General features: G+C 43.7%; 1 protein-coding gene across 2 annotated transcripts in view; it reads left to right on the top strand.

Annotated features, from left to right (window-relative positions):
- GPD2 (glycerol-3-phosphate dehydrogenase 2) overlaps nt 1-22,782 on the top strand; it is a 60,341-nt gene that overhangs the window by 33,018 nt on the left and 4,541 nt on the right. The window contains exons 7-16 of one of the 2 annotated variants that reach the window (XM_075757388.1): nt 9,370-9,534; nt 10,184-10,328; nt 14,308-14,501; nt 16,904-17,038; nt 17,281-17,456; nt 17,972-18,103; nt 18,547-18,705; nt 21,191-21,303; nt 21,398-21,476; nt 21,596-21,694. In XM_075757388.1, coding sequence (XP_075613503.1) covers nt 9,370-9,534; nt 10,184-10,328; nt 14,308-14,501; nt 16,904-17,038; nt 17,281-17,456; nt 17,972-18,103; nt 18,547-18,705; nt 21,191-21,303; nt 21,398-21,476; nt 21,596-21,694 — 1,397 coding nt within the window. The remainder of the gene's footprint in view (nt 1-9,369; nt 9,535-10,183; nt 10,329-14,307; nt 14,502-16,903; nt 17,039-17,280; nt 17,457-17,971; nt 18,104-18,546; nt 18,706-21,190; nt 21,304-21,397; nt 21,477-21,595; nt 21,695-22,782) is intronic. The other variant, XM_075757390.1, reaches the window with a different exon arrangement.

Raw genomic sequence — 22,782 nt, forward strand, 5'->3', positions numbered from 1 at the left:
CATTCGTTAAGCTGTCAAAAATGGAATAAATGCTTTTTTTTTATTTAGGCTCTTGTAGCTATTTTTCCTAGTATTTGAGTGTGTCCTGAATTATGAAATGTTATAGCTTTATAATTCATATTTGACAAATTAATACTTTGAGAATGTTGAGCTGTAATAGGGGTATTACCCTGTTACAGATGCAGACAACTGTATGACTTTTTTCCCTTCCCTGGATATAAAAACTCGCTGACAGTTTGTCACTAAAAAGACTTTCCAGAGGTGAAACACACGGCTAACCATATTTCTTGGTATTTCAAAATTGAAGCTAGATGAATGAGAGAAGCCTTGCAGGCACACTAACTGCAGGTATAACCTGGAAAATACTATGCGCGTGCTCCGTATCCCGTTCCTTTCAAATACATTTTGTCCCATGTTCTATATAATAGAGTCGTGTGCGAAATCCTGACGAAAACCGGCAGCCTGCGACGAGAGGGCTTGTAGAGGTAATGCGGGCTGCCTCTAGTGGAACGCCGCTACAATGAAATGCCGGTCTCCGGCTGAACCCAGAGCAGCGATGGTGTTTTTCCTTGCCAGCGTTAGTACAAACACCGGTGGGGAGGACAGAGGAACCGCGATCCGTTGGAAACAGCACTTCCCAGTTCCCTGATGAAATCCGTTGGGTCTCTGTTTGCTCGTAGGGCTTCTCAGCACACGGTGGCTCGAGCCACGCCGTGCTTTATCCATCAGAGCTTTGTGATCGTTTTCAAAAGGGATAAAATCAATAGCCTAAAATGGCTTGCATCTTTAACCCAGTTTTGCCTCTGTCAAAGGGTGCAGCCGTGGAAGCGTCCCTGCAGGAGCGGCCGCTTGCTCCTAACAAAAGGGACCGTGCATCCGCAGCGCTCGTCCTCCTTTTGCTGGAGGCGTCCTTCCCAAAAGCGTGCCGATGATAACTGCATCTCCTGCTGTACCTGTAACAATTTAATTGTGTGAGTCAGCCCAGTCAAGCATCCCCGGCTCATGACTGGGAGACATGAAATTCATTGTCATTATTGTCCCTGTCATTTTGGATCATTATATCCTGCTGCAGAATTTTCCTCACTCCAGTGCTTTCTTACCTCCAGGAAGCAGGGATTATGGCTGAGGTTGGGGTGGGGGCAGGACTGTGAACTACATTTACCTCAGGGGAGCCACAGATTAAATTGGCTTTGCTCTCTGACTTGCTGGATTCGTCTGTTTGTACGCTGTGGGTTTAAGGTTGGAAATGATGAATATTCTAGTGAATTCTGCGCGCCTCTCTTTTCTTTTTTTAATGCTCGTATAAGCAAAGGATGGGTTTTGTGTCCCTTAAGAAGTGAACGGGGAATAATTCTTCAGATCATGTTACCTAAAAGATTTAAGATTATTCCTGAGCAAAACGACATTATTTGCACATTGTGCCACAAACATCTGAGCGTTCCCCAGTGTGTCGTGGCTTTTAGGGGAAAGACTCCATCGAAGCATGTAACTCTGCTGTAATTTATATGTGTGCATTTTATGTGAACTTAATAGTCGGTCATTAGTTAATATGTACACTGTTCCATATTGTAGCTATGGTTATATGTATGTTGAGGGAAAACGGATTATGGGATGCCTGTACATCTTGCTGCCGTTCGGCATACGGGGCCGGAGCAGCCCCGATCCTCGGGAAGGGCTGGGGACGTGCATGTTGTCATCATCTTCCTGGGAGGTGCACGTTGCTCATCTTCCTCGCCGCACTCCTCCCCTCCCATCAGCAGACTTCACCTCGCTCGGCAGCCCCTGCCCTGTTTCTGTACCCGTTTGTGCGCTGGGTTTCTCTGGGTTCGGGGAGAATTATCAGGTAAAACGCTGCTGCTTGACTTCTCCGTCGGATGGGATGGATCCCTCCCTCAGCAGCAGCCCTGCCTGCTCGCTGCCTGGCACTGCTCGCTCCCTGCCAGCTGGCACCGACCGCCGGTCCCGGTGACTCGCAGCGTGCCGTGTCCCGTCCTTGGGAGCGGCGCTGCCTCTCTCCGGCTCTGGCCCGGCACAGTTCCCCAGCACTTCTTGTTCCCCAGCTGCTCCCTCCGGCCCTGGCTGGTCCCCGCTGTCATGCAGCGGAGGTCGGCATCCCGCCTGCTGAGCGCAACGTGCAATACCTGGCAGGTCGATCCCCGCTTCATTTAGGCTTAAGAAATAGCTGCTCTGGTGTGCAACGCAAAATTTGCCTCAAAGTTAAGTTTGCCCCAAATCGAAGCTGTTAGCGCGAGCATTGGGAGCGCTAGTCAGCCCTCGTGCCATGCGGGTACGCAGTAAGCTGTGTTGACATCATCACGTTCTTCCTGGCGCGGCGGCACAGCCACAGCAGACCTGCCGTGACAGTTGTTCACGGTGACATTTTAGCATGGTTTCCATAAACTGACAGTGACAATGTTTAGTTTCATTTTAACACTGTGCTTTTACTTACACTGACATTGCAATATGATTGTAGTGACAAGTTGAAGGCTGATACAAAAGAAGTGGGAAACAACATAATTATAAAGCAGTAGCACAGAACAATAATTCCAAATTTTGTCTCTCACTTGATGTGCCTGGATATTGTGGCTTAGTTCTGTATTCTGATATCTCTGTTTCAAGACAAGTTTTAGCTTCTGTACTCTAACTTGGCAGTAGAGTTGATTAGACAGACATTCTCAGGCTATTGTGATCTTTAATTATTTTTTTTAAAAAGCTTTTATGGGCTTCTTGTCTCTTGCTTATGTTATTCACTTGTTTATAACTCTGTATGTAAGTTGGAATGTATCGTACTTTCATTTCCTAATCTTCATTGGGATCTTTGTTTCAATCCATACATGCAGTTTGTTTGGTCCCAGGTTGTTCCTTTAATCTTGCCTTATGAAAATAATCTTGAATTTCTGCAGTTCCCTAAGCTTGCCTTGTAAAATAGCGGTTGCGTTGCACCCTGGGTGGTCTCTGCAGCGCTCCTCGAGCTGCGTGTTCATGTCTGATCAATGTAGCTGCTGTTGGTAAATGGGCATTAGCTCTTTCAGAGCCTTGAGGAGCAGAACCGGGGAGTCGGATGCTGATGGTTACGTCTTCACCCCCATCGCTCAGGGGAATAGAGAAGTTTATTTGTTCTGGTCCAAGCTGGTGCTAAATGGAGGAAGGAAGAACCTTATTTAAAACGACTGCTACCGGATTATTTAAACTTGATGTGTCAAACCTGAGTTCAAATCTGTTAGAGTAAATTTACCTGGGGAAGGCCAAACTCAAGGCTTTCCTTTCCATTAAAGCTCCGGCAGAGTGGGGGCTGAAAATACCTATGTCGTAGGGTAGATCTTAAGGAACTAAAATAACGTGGTGTGTGGTTTTTTTTCCGGTGCAAAGTGCATATTTAGATGCGTATCATTCTTCCCACCTGGCTGGGCCCCATTCCAGCAGCGCAGATAACGTGGTGGAAAGCAGAATTCAAACGGTACGTGATTTGTATGGGATGTACTAACAGTCTGGTGTGATACTGTGCCGTTGTTCTATGTGGGTGTGATGGAACTGATTTAACTGAGTCAGAACGCTCTTCCCTCTGAAGCAGTCCAAGAACAAATGCGTCCATGCTACGTATCCTAGAAAGTCTGTTAGTTTTCAGCCGATTTTTGACTTGAGTTTCATGTGATTCAGAGAGCAAGAAATAGTTCAGGTCTGAGGGCATTTCTAATCACTTGTGACTCACAAGTCAAATTTGATGTTGACCTCTGAACTTATGCTACTTATGTTTGGGGAAAAGAACTTACTGAGCTCTTTCTCAGAGAAGTCTGGAACAATTTTGAGTCACTCCAGCTGATTCATAATGCCTAAACTTGGATACAACTGATTTTCGTATATACAACAGATGTTGAGTTCCCGTTTTAATGCTTGTAATAAAACTGTTCATGCAATTAAGCACTGATTTAAACATTAGAGGGTGCGGGCAGTCCTGGTAACTTAGTTATGTATGGTGATGTGTAATTGTCACTCCTCAGCCTTAGATTTGGTAAGGTTTTGGTAAGGTCTGTGCATACACAACAAGAAAACTTTCATGCACGTAAAATTGTTTGATTTCATGCATTGCTTTTCTTTACTATGTGCCTGCAATTATCTAGTGCAAGGCTGTTGTTATATTCTAACATGTAGGTACAGAAATATACTTTCAAAATAACTTTTAGGATACCAGTGCTTTTGGGGACAACAGGCGTTGATGTTGTGGTGATCCAGTAATATCCCTGGCTGGATGCTGGGGGATCGGGCTCGGGACATGTTCCCAATCCAGGGGACTGCCTCCTGAGTTGTGGTTCACTACTCTGGTTAAATAACTGGAGCTCACTGGTATCAGTAAAGGAGTAACATAGAAGCAAGAGATTAATTTGCAAGTACTTGTTTGCCTTTATCCCCTCAGCTTTTTAAAAGAAAACAATGAAAACCCCCCAAACCCTATTTAATTGTCTGGCTGTGTTACGTAGGGACGTAAAACTGTGACCATACTGTGGGCCTCGTTCTCTCATTCAAATATTTCTTGTAATGTATTTTTCCTTTCAAAAGAAGCCTGGCAGGTGGTTCTCTGGAAAGATTTACCCTCTTGAGAAAGTTCATTAAGACTGTCCTATAGCTTCTTGTGTGGCTAATTTCCAATTCTCCATTAAACTTGACCTCCACAGCAATAATTAGATATGTCTAATCAGAAAAGACTGTAAACTGAGAAAAGGTGAGGAGGCTTTCGTGTCTGCTGCAGGACCAACCTGTGCCTTAAAGCAAGAAGTCTGCAAACCCACAGATTACAGCTGTGCTGTTGCAGTATGAGCATGGCGTATTTGGGGCAATTGCCGCAATGCTTGCGTGCGCTGTTACGTGGCTAATTGTCATGCAGCAGGTATGCTCAGTAACGAAGTGTTAGCTTTTAGCGTAAAAAGGTTAACATGAACAAAAGTTATCCTCTTAGGATTAAAAGAGCATCCAGCTTCTTAAAAAAAAATTAAAAAATGCAGTTACTGGCTGCTGTGTGCTGTTTATCTTCAGCTGAACAGAGTTGCAGAGGAGAGAGCAGGAATTGGTGTAAAAGCGAGAGGTGTCAGAGCGCGACACAGGACAGAATATACCAGAACTACCAGAGTGCCGTATTAACACCGCGGTTTTCGCACAACTCCACTGAATTGGTCACAAACAAATTTCTACAGTCTGTGGGCTTTGTTACCACTATTGGCTGTGGTTCAGCATTGATAAAAATAAAATTGAATGTACACTATGTGCGCTCTGTGGGAGGATTCTTTTAGTGCCAACGGAAGCATTGTCTGTTCGTCTTTGAAGAAATACAACATTTGCTACTAAGGAATGAAAATAGAATTTTCCTAAATTACACAAAAATAGAAGTTACAAACCAAATGGCATCACTGTTGGTCTTAATGTGATGTAGGATACACTTACACAAAATGTCTTTGCGCACTGAATGTCCTCAGCAGTATGCCCCCTAAGAATAAGGGGGTTTTTTTAGAGGATTTGGTGTTAATTTAATGAAAGCACTTAGGCCAGTGTTTTGTTAGAAGCAAAGTTGACTACCCTTAATAAAAGTTAAATTATCGCTCCCTTGTTACTCTATTATAAGCAGATGACAATAGCGAATAATGAGATGGATGATTCTTTCAGTTTTTCTTGCTAGAAATAACTTAAAGGATTCAAACATCCTCTTATTTTTGAGAGGTATCATGGAAGGGAGTTGCAAGGAAAACCCAGCATGTTCCCTCAGCTGGCTCTTGGAGGCCTCTTCCAAAGACGCTGAGGTCTGGTGGCCTTTCACACCACCCTTGAGATGCCTCAGCTGACAGCTGGCGTGCAGGCAGCCATCGACCGCTCTCAAAACTAGCCCTGAGCAGCAGCGACCTCTCCGGGCAGGGTGTTTGGGAACATCTGGTGTTGGCGAATGTCAGAATTTCACTGTGTTGCTACAGGTTAGTTCCGGGATCTTCAGGAGCTTATTCATGGAAAAGGCTGCGAAATTAATTGGGCTTAGCCATTCTGTTGTTATAACTTTTTGGCTTATGACATTTATAAAAAAAGCCATGGTATCATAGCAGGGTTACTTCTGGTAGCAAGGGGGGTACTTGTTTTCTCTGTTTTGCTTTGGAGCATGAGTGGCCGCTGCAAGGAACAGTGGATGCAGAGCTGTCTTCAGCGGGTGGTCCAGGAGCTCCCACAGAAGCCTTTGGTCACCTTGCTGTTTATCACACCACCACGCCTTGGGTTTCCCGGTGTCTTCTGAACATGGGAATAGTGCTAGCTGTTGAGGAAGCTTTGCACGTCTGTTCTGGAGGACGTTAAGCTCAGAAGCTTTTATCTTGGGTTTGGAAGATCTCTGAATCTTACCTGGGGAGAATGGTGTTTAACTGGAGTGTCAGAAAGGTTGAGATGCAGAACCTCTGCTTTGCTATCCTTCCATTTCTCTCTAGAGTGGTAAGGATCATCAGAGTCCCAGGGCACATACCAATCTCTTTGAAATAATAATCATTCCCGATTCCAAACTGGCACACGTGTAAATAGCTAGTTTTACTTTAATCAGCAGAAAATATGCTTTGCCGACTCTGAATGCTGCTGTAGTAAGAACTGATCTGGCTATGGTGCCTTTATAATGGGAAGTGTGCGTGGAGGGACAGCAACCACTTCTTCAGACATCAGGGAGAAAAGTTAACTGCATATAAAGTGCAGGATTTTAATGTAATTGTCTGGGGGAAAATGTGCATATGTGAGTTGGAGGGCTTAAAAAAAAAAAAAAAAGCTGTTCTTTAGTATAAAAACTACTGTACTGTGACCTCATCTCTACCAAACTGTTGCAGTATTAATCTCCACAGATGATGAATTTCTGAGCCAGTAAGTCACTCTTCATTTCTTTCAAATCTAGACCTCTACAGATTTCTGCTGTTTATACTCTGACATGCTCTAGGACTCCACGCTGTAGATCACATCAATCTGCAGCCAGTGGGTTTTTCTAGATGTGTAGTTAATCGGGAACTGGTTATTTCCCAGTCCTCTTCCTGCAAATACATTACATAGGCACTCGAAGTTCCTTTTGGACAGCTGAGAATTGAGTAACAGCAAGGGTTTTTCACATCAGAATAATGATGAGGGGAAAATGGATGAGAGTTTCACAGAAAGCGTGAAAATGTTGTCTTGAACGCAGCAGTCCAAGCTCTAGCTCACCCCAGCATTACGAGCATTAGAAGCCTCAACAAAATGCTGAGCAGCTCTTGGATTTTGGGCTTAACGAACACTTGTTACTTAGGTCTTTGTTCTTTTGAGAAATTACACACATTTCACATTATTTTCTGCTGATTGGCTTCTCCAGATTGCTTTTGGTCTGGATGAGTAAGTCACAAAACTAGGAAGAGGCTACCTTGCAAAACTTCACCGGTAAGAAGACTTCCCATAGACCAAAGCTGATGCTGGCTGCCGCTGTAAATTGTGCTGCCGCCGTGTGATGAATCCGCGCCCTGTCTCAGACAGAGAAAACCCGTTTGTATCGGGTACCGCCTTCGCGCTGGTGGCGAGGAAAAATGGAAGTAACTATGGAAACCTTGGCCCTGGGGTCCTGCTATGGTGAAAGACTAAATCCTGCCGCACAGAAACGGGTCCTGCAGGGTCTCATTCGTGCGTAGGTGGCACTGGTTTGGGGTGGCGTTTCTGGTTTGGGCTGGGTTTCTTAGAGCCAAGACTGGTGGTATCCTGTGGTCAGGGATGTCTCCAGGGCACTGGTGCCCGCAAGCCTTCGGCTGGGCTGCAGGAGCACCTCCTGCGTCCCTTTGGGGGAGGTGCTGTCCTCTGCTTTACGTAGAAGCAGGTACCGTAACGCAGCTCATCGCTGTTCTGTGTCTGGTGTCTGGCTAGCGCTCCCTCTGTACACGAGGTGTACATTCTCTCAACCCTGCGTTGAAATGTTAAGGTTTGAGGTAAACCTGGTGAGGTCATTTTATCCATTCCCTGACACTGCTGCCGCAGAAATGTTGATGCGTTTATTTAATGATTTGCCTGCCGCTTCTGACAGATGGTTGTTTAGTCTTATGCATCCTGTGTGATGGAGCATCCCCAACTTTTCTTGACATCTTGCTCAGTTGTTTTGCTGTTCTTTTCTGCAGTTTATTCTGCATTGTTTGCTTAGTTGAATTGGAGTTACTGTTTGTTTCTTCATCGGTGCTTTATCATGTTACTGTTTCTGTACGCTTCGCATAACTTTTTTTTCTTGTGGTTGAAGACTGATTGCAGTGTATCGTCTTGGCTCTGTTCGAATGAGAAGTTTGGGGAGGGGAGGCGGTGCCTGCGAGGCCATTGATCCCATCTTTATAACTTTGCCCTTTTAGCTAGGAACAGATTACTTGCGCCGTGGTTCGAGGTGGCACAGGCAGAATCAGAAGGACCAAACTTTACATAAACCATTTATACTAAACGTTGGGAATGCTGGCGACATAAATCAACAACAATATCTATTACAAATTTATCACTTTATCAGTATTATCTTTGATAGAAGTGGTCTGAACACATGGGGAAGTGAACCGTACCTCGGGAAGTTTAGCCCTCTCTTAAATTAATTATTCAGGACACACAGAGCCTGGCCCCTTCAATGTATAGTAATTCTTTCTAGCCAGCATCCAGGACTTTAACTTCAGTGGCAATAATAAATAGGAAAAGTCTCAGGTGAAGGCGGTATTTCAAAGTAATTAATCATCTTCCCCTCGTGGTCCCTCCACCTATCTCTTGGTTTTCTTTAACGAGGGAATTTCAGTAATAAATCTTTAATGATATATGTTAAGAATCCTGCATTAATTCTTGTCTGCTTATTTCTCTTTTTTGATGCTTTTATGTTGTATGGAGGGAAGTTAAAATGCATATAAAAGAAAAAACAGTTATAGGAAGGTGATAATTTGGCAGAGTCTCTGAAAGGTTGTTTCTTGGATGTTGACTGTTGTGGGGTACGTTTGCTAACAGGAATTGTCAGTTAACACTGGTCCGACTGTCGAAGGAACGTTTAGATACAGTTACAGAGTCACAGCACGGTTGCACGGGAGAAGGTAAAGAAAAAGGTGATTTGTCAGCTCCTAAACTGGAGGTGAACGAGCAGTAATTCTGGGTTCCGTGGTGTGCGTTGTGTGCCCGGCTGCTAGAGGCACGTGGGGGGCACAGCTCGGCACGCCGCCGTCGGCCGCTCCGGCACAGCGGAGAGGATGTATCTTTAATTCTCGTTAGACGCGAGCAGCCATCACGCCTATTCAATGTGACAGGGACAGATGTGACAGATCGGTTCTGACACACTTCCATACCACAAGTCCGTGGCTGGAGGTGACTGGTGTCCTTCCTCCGGTCCCGTCCCCGCTGCAGGACAGCACAACGACGCACGGATGAACCTCGCCATCGCCCTCACTGCTGCCAGGTACGGCGCTGCCACGGCCAATTACGCTGAAGTGCTGCGCTTGCTCAAGACGACAGACGCGGCCAGCGGGAAGGAGCGCGTGTGCGGCGTGCGCTGCAGGGACGTCCTAACAGGTGTGTGCACCCCGCTCGGGCGCGAGGGACGGCTTTCTGCAGCCGGACAGAAAGCACCGCGCCGCAGGAGAGCGTGCGCCCTTCCTTAAAGGACCGCAGAAATGGTGAGAGGAGGGAGGAGCGGGGACACCGCTGTTTGCAAATATCAATGGACCGACAAAGGAGCCATCTTCCCAGAGAGCAGTGGCATACCATTACCGTCAGTCATCTTTAACTTCTGTCAGGTTTTTCACTCAAATCCTGGTGTTTTGGCAGGGGAGACTAAGCTTTACGTCCAAACCCTTCTGTCAGGCAAAGATGATACTGTAAAATGCTACGTGCTGTACAGCAACGATCCCGTTTACCAAGTCTGCGGGTCGAGACTGAAATCTCTCGTCCGAGAGGCGGATTTCAGCTGAACTTCTACCTGCTCTGCCGCCTTCTGCCCCTACACAGAAGGTGGAATTTTACCGTAAAACATTTTCTTTCAAATCTGGTGTTACAGGAAAACTTTTGTTAATTTTTTAAAACCCATTCTAGCTGTTCTGTTCAGACAAGCACGATGTTCTTTACAGTGAGTTAAGTTCATAGATAGATTAATAATAGAGAGTGTCAGTGAGTGAGCAGGAAAACAAATGGTGTATGTGATTGATACTGTTTTCTTTCACAGGGCAGGAATTTGATGTCAAAGCCAAGTGCGTTATCAATGCTACGGGACCTTTCACAGACTCTGTGCGCAAAATGGATGATCAGGAAGTACCAAACATCTGTCAGCCAAGTGCAGGCGTGCATATTGTGATGCCTGGTTATTACAGGTAACGATACTCAAAGCCTACACCATTTGTAACAATCTCTGCTGGTGCCTGTGATAAATAAGCTTGCAGAGACACATTTGTGGGTTTTACGGTAGTTTTGAACGCACAATTTGGGGTTTGTTTGGGTTTTTGGGTTTTTTTGTGCGTGTGTTCTATTTTGTTTTTAAAGAGGATTCTGGCACTGTGCCGATTAGAGCAACAATCTCATATATTGAGAAAAGACTGAAGTCTTGTAGTTCTTAGTTAAAACTCACCAAGGCAGAACTCTGCTGACGCAGAAGTGCGTTTAGGCAGAGCATCCACAAGAAACTTGTGAAAGGCGCCTTTTTTTAATAATGAGTTTGAGTTGAGTGCACTGACTGCTTGTTCACCTCCCTCGAGAAAACAAGATGCATATAAAACCTCCCAGAAAGGTTGCCACCTTCATACAAAAACTCTTGTCCTGTTAAATCTCAAACTCTCTACGCAATGACACTCTGCCAGCGTCCTCTGCAACGTCACGACTCTGCTCTTAGTAAACACGAACGCAGCATGGAGGCAATGTAACAAGTAGTTGAAGATAAGACGATTAAATTCGGACACTGCTGTGGACACAAGCCCACCCTCCCGTGGTGGTGGTGGAAGGGACGTGCCTCCCTCTGACCCTGTTGCAGAAGAGGTCCCCATGCAGTCTGCCAGCACTCTCTGCAGAATCCTGCTTCTTCGCTTATTTGCTGCTGCAAAACCAAATCCCCTTCTACCGAGTAAGCCTTGTCAGTGGAAGCTCAAATATTACCTTTTGGTTTCTGAAGTCATTAGCATCCTAATGGAAATTCACATTTATAGACTTGCCCCAATTCTGTTGATACAGTGCACTTAGATTAATGCCTTCCATATCCTCATTGCACTCCTCTGTCAATGTAAATTTAGATTTCCAGTGCACAACATGTTGGTTTTGCCAGAGCTGTCCCAACAGGACATGACCGTAGACTGTAAAATTGAGGCATTTTTGGAAAAGTGTAAAATGACTCTTGCATTCTGTTCTTTTTTTTGGCATCTTTCCGCATGAAAAATGGGAAAATGACCTGATAGCTGCTTTAAAGCACCAGCAATGTGGAGAAACGGGCTGTAATCCCAGGTCCCTCATATACTGTGAGAAGCACATGTGTGATTGACTTCATGGCCCTACAGCAAAGACATGTGAAGTTTGAAACCTTTGAATCACTTTATAAATTCAAAGTAGAAAATGGCTTGACATGCATGAGGGCTCCAATTTATTTATTGTGTAATAACCTAATAATTTTAATTGGAAATGTAGAGAATTCTTGTTCTCAGTGTTCCCCTGTGTATGTCAGCATGTGGGCATTACTTTCCTTGTAAAATAGTATCTACCCACGCGCTGCCTCCGCAGTACAGCTGATTAGATAAAACGGGATTGAATTTCCTTGAAGTGGGATAGCTTAAACCAAGGAACTGGCTGCTAAACGGAAAATACTCGTGGTATTTAATCTCAGTTGTATCCCAGTGCCAAGGAATAATCCTCAGGAAGCAAAGATTGTCATTTCACTGCATCCGCTTGCCTTGTGGTAGATGTTTTATAGAATTTTGGCCCAGACTCTCACAAATGAAAATTTTATAACAAGTAGAGGTTTTTAGATATAAACATAGTTAAGATTTTGTAAAAGGAATGTTAACCCAACGCATGCATTTCCCATGGGTTTCTTACTCATTTATGTTCTTCATTAATAGTCCCGGTATTCCTCCTCTCATTAGTTCTATTTTTAGTATACACATATCTATTCTAGTTGCTGCAGTGACTCTCTGTCCTCCCTATTGTGTAAATATATTACCTGCTAAAATGAGAGAGGACGCTTGTTTTTGATGGGAAACGCCTTATTTTAAACCTGTGGTGGTGGCTCTTCCAGTTATCCGTAAAAGATGGAACAAACAGCAATAGGAGATTGAGAGCGCGCTTCCCAGGATAGCCAGTTGTCATTAATTCAGTAAATTAATTGGCATATGGCAAACTGTTTCATCCTTTCTCATCATTTGCTGCGCAATCTGATTGACAACGTTTCAGTCCATAGGTGTTGTGGTGAAACTTAGTTTTAAGTCTTTACTTGTTTCTCTTCCTTATTTTTAACAGCTTTTACGAAATCACATTTTTAAAAAAATCCATACTTTTGAGAAAATGTCTAAAGTTTTCTGGATATTCTGATACCATATATTAAATCTCTAGTTTCCTGTGTCTCTAAATCAATAGCTTTTTCATTTTAAAAAGTAATCATTTGTCTGACGTGATTTACCTTTCACAAACCTGTGTTGGCTTCCCCTATTAAATTGTACTTCTCCAACTGTATGCTTAAGCTGTCTATAAATATCATCTAAAAAATGTTCTAATATACATGCTATATATGAAATTTTCAGCTTCTCTTCTAGCCTTTCCAGATATTGAAAACTTACCTTCAGTAATCAGTTTAGACTTCCTAAAAATGAAATATTCAGCGATTCAGCTGCGGCTCTCTTCAGTAGGCAGCTCGCATCCAAGCAGGTCTTTGTCTACATCCAGCCGCTTGCGTTAGCAGTTGTTAGAGCTCCTGAGTGAGTCCCCTCCGGTGGTCCCTACCACCGCCTAAACGCATCCCGCCTGTCCCCCGCCGTGGGCTTCCCATCTCCTCCTCCCGGGCTCAGGATCAGGTACAAAACCTGAGGACTGCTACACTGACTGCAGATGCTTTTACAAGGACTTCCAGCACCTGAAACAAAAGTCAGCATCTTTCCTTATAATAAAAATGAAGGAGAAAAGGGGCAGCTTAAATGTTTTCCTATATAAAAGCTGTTTACTTTGACAAGTTTATAGAAGCCTTTTGTTTTCTGAAATATAAGCAGAGCTATTTAAGTAGTAAGAATAACTGGGTTTGTACACGTGGATTTTTTAAATTTTTTTTTGCACGTTATACCACAAAACATTTAGACAGAAGTTAAAATTTCCTTTATGAAGAACTAGTGTTTTTCTTCATTTTACTCTATCACTCTGTTTGTAGGACTGGCATAAATAAATAATAATTAAAAAAAAATCTCTGGATACTCACATCCAGTTAGTGGCTGTTACTCACTGTGGAGGTGCTATCTTTTGCCTGGTTTTCCCTCAAAACGCGGTTCCCTGGTCAGGACTGCTGTAGTGGGAGCATTTGGGATATACTTCTTGGTCCGAATCCTTTGGGTGTTTGTTCCCGCTCAGTGGCGGGTGCAGTGTCACCGGGCGTTTACTGTCTCAAGGTTCCCACGGGACTTGGGGTTTCAGTGTTGCTGTTCTGGGTTTTCTACTTTGTTCTTTCTGCTACTAACCCTCGCCCCCTCCTGCGAGTGCAGGTTGTAGAAATCATTGGGACTTCATCTGTATTTACTTTTGTCCTCTGTTTAGCAGATAATTGATGACTAGGGTCAATAGTATTTTGTATTTAAGTTTTCTTGTTATATACTTAGATTCATCAAGACAGAACTAGGGTTCTGTTCTTTAGTCAATGTTAATGCGCGTTCTGTTTCAGCCTTCCCTTTCCTTTGTGGCATAATATAAGCTATTGTCCATTTTTTGATTAAAAGCAGTTGTTCATTCCATAATGAGTTGCAGGTAATTGCTGTTTTAAAATTTCCAAATGTTTGTATTTGAAATTCCAATGAGCAAGATTTTCAAGAGTGAATGGAGATGTGAGATGCCAAAAGGCCCGATTTAAGGTTGTGGTCTGCTAACTCGCATAGGAATCAAACTCTAGTGATGCCTGAGCATCACGTTCAAGGGCCTTATTGCCCAAAACTTCTGGGACTACCTTTTAAAGTCAGGTGATGGCCACGTGTGAATCCGATTATTTATTTATTTTTAATTATTTGATCTAAGAACTAAGGTAATGTTCAAAGACTTTATCTGGGGTACCAGATGTGCAAGAACAGAATCCCTGGTGAAGCCTGACCAGTTTTGAACCATGTCCCCTCTTTATTTCAGCCCTGATAACATGGGTCTGCTTGACCCAGCCACCAGCGACGGTAGGGTGATTTTCTTCCTGCCGTGGGAGAAGATGACTATTGCAGGGACCACGGACAGCCCGACTGATGTTACTTCCCATCCAATACCGACAGAAGAAGACATAAACTTCATTTTGAATGAAGTACGCAACTACCTTAGCGTGGATGTTGAAGGTAAGCCCTTGTCAGCTCTGTTTCCCTGGGAGGGTACTGATGGCTCTGAGGTGTTTCAGTCTCAGTAACTGCTGTCTGTCATCTGTCTCTGGGTGACAGAAGCGAGGTTTTGCAGAACTGGGATGGTTCGGTTGTACTTCAACACAAGTACATCAAAGAACTCACCTCTTCTTGAAGGAAGAGCTGTTCTGACTTCTCCTGTGTCTTTGTCTTTATTTCCACTTTTTTTAGGCACTTTATTCTTAGAATTTACTTTTCTTGACATGGTAAATATCTAATGGTGTCAGTTTTCAGTGGGAGAGGAAAGTATAATGGGCAAAAAGGGGGATTTAAAAAAAATTACCTGGTGACAGTTGTTCCCTTCAGTAGCTGAGCTGAGAACACATTTGTTGTAAGATGCTGGCCTGCTTTGACTCAGTGCTGGTTTGCAGGAGACAGGCTTCTCTCCTTCACAGGTTTTTGGGGGGTTTTTGTGGGTTTTTTTGTTTGGTTGGTTGGTTTTTTTAAATCATTCTGTGAAAGCATTTGTACTTCTGTATTTCTGTTATAGTAGCAGCATTAAAATAAATCTGAGAAGCACTCGGTCAGGAACTTTGCGACATCCTTTGATTTAGGAAAACTTGCTGTCCGGAGGTTGGAAGTGCTAGATGACTTGTTTCCTGAAGTGGATAATTACCAGCTCTGTATTGTATAAAGCTCAGGAAAAGTCTCTGGGAAATGTACCTTTAAGTTGCTTGAGCAGAAGTCGATATAAATAAGTGCGGAAGGCCAGACAGGTACCCAGTAGAGTTAAGCCTGTGAATAAGACAGAGATTTTGCGAGGTATTTTACAGAAGTACATTATGAAGGGTTTAATTCTTCTGAATGAAACCTACCTAGGTGCACACTGCTTTTCACATATGCAATTAGCAGTGTTTATAGATTGCTTGTTATTGAATTAACAACTGTGCTGGCCATATCAACTCACTGCAGACCTGCCTTTTTGCTGCCAGAGACAGTGCCAGGGTTATCAACTTACACAGGCTTGGATGTGTTCCAACTGTTTAATTATAGTGTCACGCATGCTGCTTTTTCTAGTTTCATTAGTTTATAAACGTAATATGGTATCTTATTTCTGTGATTAACACTTCATTTTGGCAGGTTAAACATGCTGGCAGAGCACCATTGATTTCTGAAATCTATTTTGTGTTCTTTGGGGATATTTTTACACCCCGTTACTGATTTTCAATTATCATTTATTTGAAAGTTGTATTAAAAAAAAATGTTCAACGACTTCAGCATAAAGCAAATCAGTCAATTTTTCTATTGCAAATTTAATAAGCAACAAAATTAATTTCATTAAATTCTCTTTTGGCCCCATGTTTTATGTATTACAGAAGTGACTGTTGAGGCTGGGGTATTTTCCTACAGCTGTTAAGGGCTTTTGTGACTACTTGATGCCTTCAGGTTTTCTTCCTCCAAGTTTACTGAGAAGTCGGGGTTAGCTTTAGGCATACAGCTGTAACTGGAGCCAGAGGAGTAGCGGGGGGATGAAGCAAATGGCCATTTAGTCGGGGTGCTTGTGGAGTGGGACAGCATTTCGGGAGCAGTGAGGAAGAGGAGAAGGCAGGGCTGGAAGAGGCGGTGGGTGGTGTAAGAGATGTGGACTTCTCCTGGGTGGCTTTTGACAAGGCGGCCCTCAGGTTGCTGTGCAGTAACAGGCGCTGGCATGGGGCACAAGCTTTGGGGACATGCTGCACGACCACAACATTGGCAAGACATTTTCTCCTTGTGTGTACGTGTAACTGCACTTCTGAGAAAGGCTGAGGATAAAGATCGCTGGTCAAGAGGAAGACTCGGAAAAATAACCCGCAAGCTATAGAGAAAGCTTTGAAATCCTAAAAGCAAATGTTACGCTCATGTGGAACAAACTTTATTTTGGTTTCTAAAACATAGTGTAAGTGCTGTCCTGTCAGCACAAGCAAACAAGGAGAAGACTTTGTGCTGGGGAGGGGCATGTTTTGGTTTTGGTAGGGTTTGGTTTTTGGGTTTGGAGTTTTTTGAGCTGATCAGTGGGCTTGATGACAGTTGAATCTTTCTTGGTTGATCAGTTCCCAGGATATCTCTATTCTGTTGGATTTTTAACCAGTGTGAAAAACGGACCTCTCTTTTCTGGGCTAGAGAATATTCTTGATACTGATCAGGGCAGTGCTGTTTTTAATTCTGTAGCCCACCTTATTCCATTGCTTTGGAGAATCTTCTCCAGCTTCTTGAGTTGCTCAGCTAACAAGCATGGTGTGGTGCAGCCCTTGTTTCACAGTGCGTGTCTACTCAGAGGCAGTGCCACAAAGACCGCGGGAGGGATATGAGATATGTACCCATCAGTTCCTGCCTGACTCTGGCTGATCTTTGGTTCCGCACAGTGAGAAGAGGAGACGTGTTGGCAGCGTGGAGTGGCATTCGTCCTCTGGTCACAGACCCCAACTCCAAAGACACGCAGTCGATATCCCGGAATCATGTCGTTACCATTAGCGATAGTGGCCTTGTCACGATAGCAGGTACTGGAAGTTCTCTTCAAGTATAGCTTCATTGGGCTTCCCCAGTGTATTTTATTTAAAACTTTTCCTGTTACAGGATAATCCTTCATGTTCCTATAACCAGATAATGATCTGTCAGTGGTAGCATGACTGGCTTGTTGGAGCAAGTCTAGTAAGAATAATGTGTGATAAAAAACATAGTACATACCAACTTCGTATTCTGCTTCCTTTCCCCAAATAAAGAGGTAAACGTGTGGTTACAGGTGGGAAGTGGACAACCTACCGTGCCATGGCGCAGGACACCATTGACGCAGCTATTCAGGCGCATGATCTGAAGGCAGGTTCCAGTAAGACCATTGGCCTGCAGCTGCAGGGGGCTGAGGACTGGAGTCCCACTCTCTACATTAGGTTGGTCCAAGACTATGGACTGGAAAGTGAGGTGAGTCATGGTTTCTGTTGATGCTCTGACGTTTCTGTTGGAGGGCTTTGTTTTCCCACTAAATCTAGTGCCAGCGTAACTTGTACAGAGGTCTGTTGAGTCTGATAAGAGCTTGTTATCTGGCCAGGGCAAAGAGAGTTTTAACAAAAATAAATTCTAGTAATTGTTCTTTTCTTCCCTTTTCCCTTCCTCCTAATCCCGACTGTTTTCCACTTTAAAATGTTATGACATGCTGGGGTCTGTCTTCTTTTGAGCCCAACAAAATGCACACTTCAGATGTGATCACAGTGTAGCAGAAGAGCCAGAGCATCGTTAGTCACAGTTACACTGATGCCTACGCGGTGGTGTCAGTGCTGGTCTAACCCATTCACAGCACAAGTAGCTTCCTCCCACGCAATCAAAATCTAATGCCCTCTTCAGCCTATCTGTTATTGGTGATAAGAGAATTGACAAGAAAAAGTGTGTATATTTGATGTGTTTTCAGAAGCCTATCCAATTTGTTTTCCACTCCGTAGGTGGCTCAGCATCTAGCTTCGACATATGGTGATAAGGCTTTTGAGGTGGCCAAAATAGCCCAAGTTACAGGAAAGAGGTGGCCTATTGTTGGAAAACGTCTTGTATCTGAATTTCCTTATATTGAAGCTGAGGTATGTGGAAAAACTGCATAATGTTCTTTGATTCCTTGGGATAAGCAGGTTCTAGAGCAGATCTGTCTCGCTCTGTAAAACATCTCCATAAGCCCCTTCCTTTGGTGAGGTTCAGATCTTTTTCTGTTCTTGTTTTTCCCTTTCCCCAGAGCATGCTTAATTTTATGTTTATATAGAACATATTAATATATTTTTGTTTAATTAAATATTTATAATTATATAATGCCTGGTTTTTTTATTTCATATTTGATCCCAGATGCATTTTAGAAAATATTCCAAGGCAAAGGGAGCTTTTAAGACCCTTCTCTTGGTTGGGAGCTAGTTAGAGAAAGTTCATTTTGTATAGCCAGCCCAGCAGTGCGGTTTGTGGTGCTAAACGTAACTTCCAACGATGCCTGTCTACTTTCTCATCTGCATTTCTTCCTCTGGTCTTACGGTTCTAGGTTGTCTATGGTGTGAAGGAGTACGCCCGCACGGCGGTGGATATGATTTCCCGACGTACTCGCTTGGCCTTTCTGAACGTGCAGGCTGCAGAGGAAGCCCTGCCGAGAATCGTAGATATAATGGGGAAAGAACTTAACTGGAGTGAGCAGAAAAAAAAGGTACAAAGGGCCTTTTTCTTCTGAAACTGTTCTGCTTTTCTTAAATAGTTTCCATGTTAATGATCTAAACTAGTTGAATAGAAAACTTCAAGTGATGGTTGCTTCCTGAGAGAATGATTCACTTGGCATATTTCATTATAGAGACTTTATCAAAATAGCTGTGAAATGAGTTGGCATTGGCCGGGGCGTGGAGGGGAAAGTGAAGTTTTGTATCCTGTTGTTCCCCTACTTTAAAAATGAATGGCATTACTATCCTATTCCTGTTCAAATGTTTTGTTTGCTGATACTTTTCAACAGATCAGCCTCAGAAAAGGAGGATCTTGTAATCTGTGGCACTCCTTTTTGTCTGCTGTGTCTTTTGAAAAGTGGTGATGCTGGGTTTGCACCATTCTCTGGCCTAAACTGGTGTTCTGTTGGCTTCCCTTCCCCCCACGAGTCTGTGCTCAGGCATACAGTGTGGGACCCACCGCGCTTTACTTGCATTGTTGCTATCGGGCTTCTCTCTCCAGGCTGGGCTCTGTGTGCCCGCTCTGTAGTAAGCAAGCTGCGGTCAGATGACGTACCCTGATGACGGGATCTGCTGAGCATGTGCCGAATTGCACCCTACAGCCCTGTTTAGATCTCCACAAACTGTCGGGAGTACCTTGGATAACTAGCTTGCTTACCGACGTGAATCCTGCCCCTTCGGAACTATCCCATCCTGTCTGTTACCGGTGATCACATCGTTCTCTTGCCATAAAAAGATAAATGCCCAGAATGCTGAGGCTGTGCTCGTAATGCCGTCCAGAGTACGGTGGAGGAAAGGCAGCGCAGGGTGTGCTGTACCCTGATGGGACACACGGTTTGGGACTTCTTTCCCCCTGAAGCACCCAGAACCTGCGAATGCTCACCTAGCTCCTCCACTCCGAAGGGGATGGGCAGTTTCCCCTGGACTGTTCACGAAACCTTTCAGCCAGTTAGAAGGTCCGTTAAAATTCTGGAAGGAGCTTACCTGAATCCTGCCAGCCAGAGGACCTGCAGTGATCCTAAAGCCTCCCCACAGGAACACCTAAAGAAAGGGATACCGTCACGTCACAGTTGTGAGCCGTGTTGCCTGTGTGTGGAGCAACCTCATAGTGAGAGGCGTTTGACTGAAGTTAGAGGTGGCTCACCCTTACCCAATGCGATTTGCTCATATTATAATTTACCATGTTAAACAAAGCTGTATCGATTCTTCCGTAACAAGAGATTAGAAAATGAGAAGCTTGCAAAGCAAAGGCTTTGGAACCAGCATGCTGTTAGGGTTGCATGGACAGCCCCATAGCTGGGGTGGGAGGCACCCATCCTCACCGACACTGCAGGAAGGAAAAGCAGCGCCTGTAAGGCTGGCAAAGCCACCTGCGCCCTGGGTGAGCTCACTGATGCCAGCCAGGCCGTCTCTGCGGGGCCTGAACGTCCACCGGGGTCTCTCTTGGAAAAGTTTACTTTCCTTTCCTTTCACACAAGGCTGAACCCCCCTGAGTTATGGAGCATCTCTTCTGTAACCAGGCTTGGGCCATTTTGAAGCGCTGTGTCTTTACAGCATCCTTGTGTGTGCTGCGTTTCAGCCTGATGGACGAGGCAATTCAATGCCTATCCAGAAGAGCGTTCTTTAATTCAGATGTCATAGTGAGACCATTAAATAAGTCTTTTTTTGTTTGGGCCTTTAAGGCTAACTTGTGTGCTTATATCGAAGTATGTAAGAGTAGCCTGGTGTAGTTCAGTTGGTCTCCTAATACACCGTCACGAACAAGTCTCCGCCAGATAAAGCAGCTTGTATGTGTGTGCCCAGGAATCTTCTGCTGCTGCTGCTGCAGCCGTTACATAGCATGCTTACTCTTGTTCATTAACTGCAGCACAGACTATTTCGTATCGGTGCCCGTGTGGCAGATGCTTGTTTTGCTCTCAGACCATGTGTGGTGTACCCATCGCTGTAGAAAGAACTGTGCTGCAGTACTTTAGGTATGGCAGGTGTTTGTCACTTATTAAAAAACTGGCCTATGGAAGACCTTGTGCTGAATTTTTAGGTAATAAATTGATTTTACTACCATCAAGAAAACTAATTTAAAACATAAAGAACCTGCCTGGTGTCGAGCCTCCTGATTTTTTTGCAGATTTTAGACAGTCAGGTGAAACATTGCGCTAAGATATCAGCTGTGAGTTAAATGGCATTTCATAAGCCTGACCCGCCAGCGCCGCTCTTCGTGAGTAGGTAGATACTGCGTGTGTGACTGAAGGCATGCTACAGTCCTGAAAGCATTTACACACTCGATATCTCCTTTCAAGACTAGAAAGTGCCTGAGCTTAACTTGTGTTTTTAAATACTTTTCAGCTACCATCTGCTTAATTTTTGGACCTTTGGTAAATTCTAGTTAAGGTGAAGAAGCTAATAAATACTACATTAAAAATAATTGCATAAGAACTTGCTGTTCCTCAGGTATGCAGTTTTTCTCTTGTTTTCTTGTAGGAAGAACTTGAAGCTGCTAAAAAATTTCTCTATTATGAAATGGGCTACAAAGTAAAATCAGATCAATTAACAGACAGCTCTGAAATCAGTCTAGTGCCTTCAGATATTGAAAGGTAAGTAAAGTAAAAGAGTTCCTGTGCTGCTAGGAATTAATACCTGTCATTCTTCTGAGTGCAGTTTTTCCCACTGATAATCCTTATCTTGCAGGTACAAGAAGCGATTCCACATGTTTGACAAGGACAAGAAAGGGTTTATTACTATACTGGATGTGCAGCGTGTCTTGGAGGTAATGTTTTCTTGTGTTCTTCTAGTTTCCTTCCTAAGCCTCTTATCTAAATTTCAGAGTGTGGCACAAATAGTGCTGAACAATCCAGTTGACATACTTCTGTGCTCTCTTTTGTCTAGAGCATCAGTGTGCAAATTGCTGAAAATACACTTCACGAAATTCTAAATGAAGTGGATCTGAACAAAAATGGACAGGTTGAGCTGAATGAGTTTTTGCAGGTAGGTGTCTCTCTGTTACAAGAGAAGCTGTAACTTTAGTGAACAAAGGCCTGTAGAGGTGTTTCATTCCCCCCCCCTTGCTGAAGGGCTGGCTCAGATACTAGGTGAGCGTTGCTTGGGTAAACACTGCAGTGTCGATGCTGCTGCCAGATCACAAGATAAGCGGCACACAGAGCCGTCCTCAAGCAACTTTGAAATTTGAGGATTTTTTCCTTGTGCAGAAACAGTTAGACCCAAAGAACAGGTCTAATTTACGAAGTATACCACAATACAGACCTGAATTTGGCTTTTTTAAGACAGAAATGCTGTTTAAATGTATTCGAAATGATACGGTTGTCCACTGGAAGGTATATGGCATGGTTTACACACTCGGACATTAATCTGGGTCTGTTAAGTGATTAGTAGTTTCTAAACTATTTTGAGGAGTTTAAAGAATGACCTTGTGGTTAAAGCACATCCAGTCCATATAATCCCGTTTTAACTCCTGGGCTGGCTAACATTATCGCGGTTTGTACAAAAGAAGTTATATCGACAGCCCATACATCTGCTTTTTACAGGGCTTTAAAATAAAAAGAAGGGTGCTGCTGAAAGGTCTGTTTGCCCAGCCTCTCTTGCATATGCAGTTTGCCAGGCAGCTTTGTTTTTGTAGAGTCTTTCTTGGTGTGGTATTTCAAGTGACTGCCATGTCTTTCCTGCATGGTGGCAATGATGAATGCCGAACATGAGATAAATTAATGCTGGGGATTTTGGTCAATGTCAGCCCTTTCTTCACTGTGTCAAGTTAAACAAACAAGATCAAGGCAAAGGAAATGGTAATTGTCTCTCTCGAGATGAGCTGTAGATAAGAGCAGCATTGTTGAATCTAAATGCAGAAAATTTTCACAGGTTGTGTCCAGCATTAGAAAAAAGGACTATTTATTTGCCTAGAATGCAGCAATTTAGCCGAGTAACTGAAATGCACTTGGGGGAAGGGGAAAATACACCCCAAACAAACCATGAGGGGAAAGAAGAAACAATGACTTTGGGAGTTTATGCTTATGTATTCAAATATAAGAGAAAATCACCGCTGTTTTTCTGGCTGTTGAAGA

This window comes from Balearica regulorum, chromosome 6 (genome assembly GCF_011004875.1).
Source record: "Balearica regulorum gibbericeps isolate bBalReg1 chromosome 6, bBalReg1.pri, whole genome shotgun sequence".
Taxonomy (NCBI): domain Eukaryota; kingdom Metazoa; phylum Chordata; class Aves; order Gruiformes; family Gruidae; genus Balearica; species Balearica regulorum.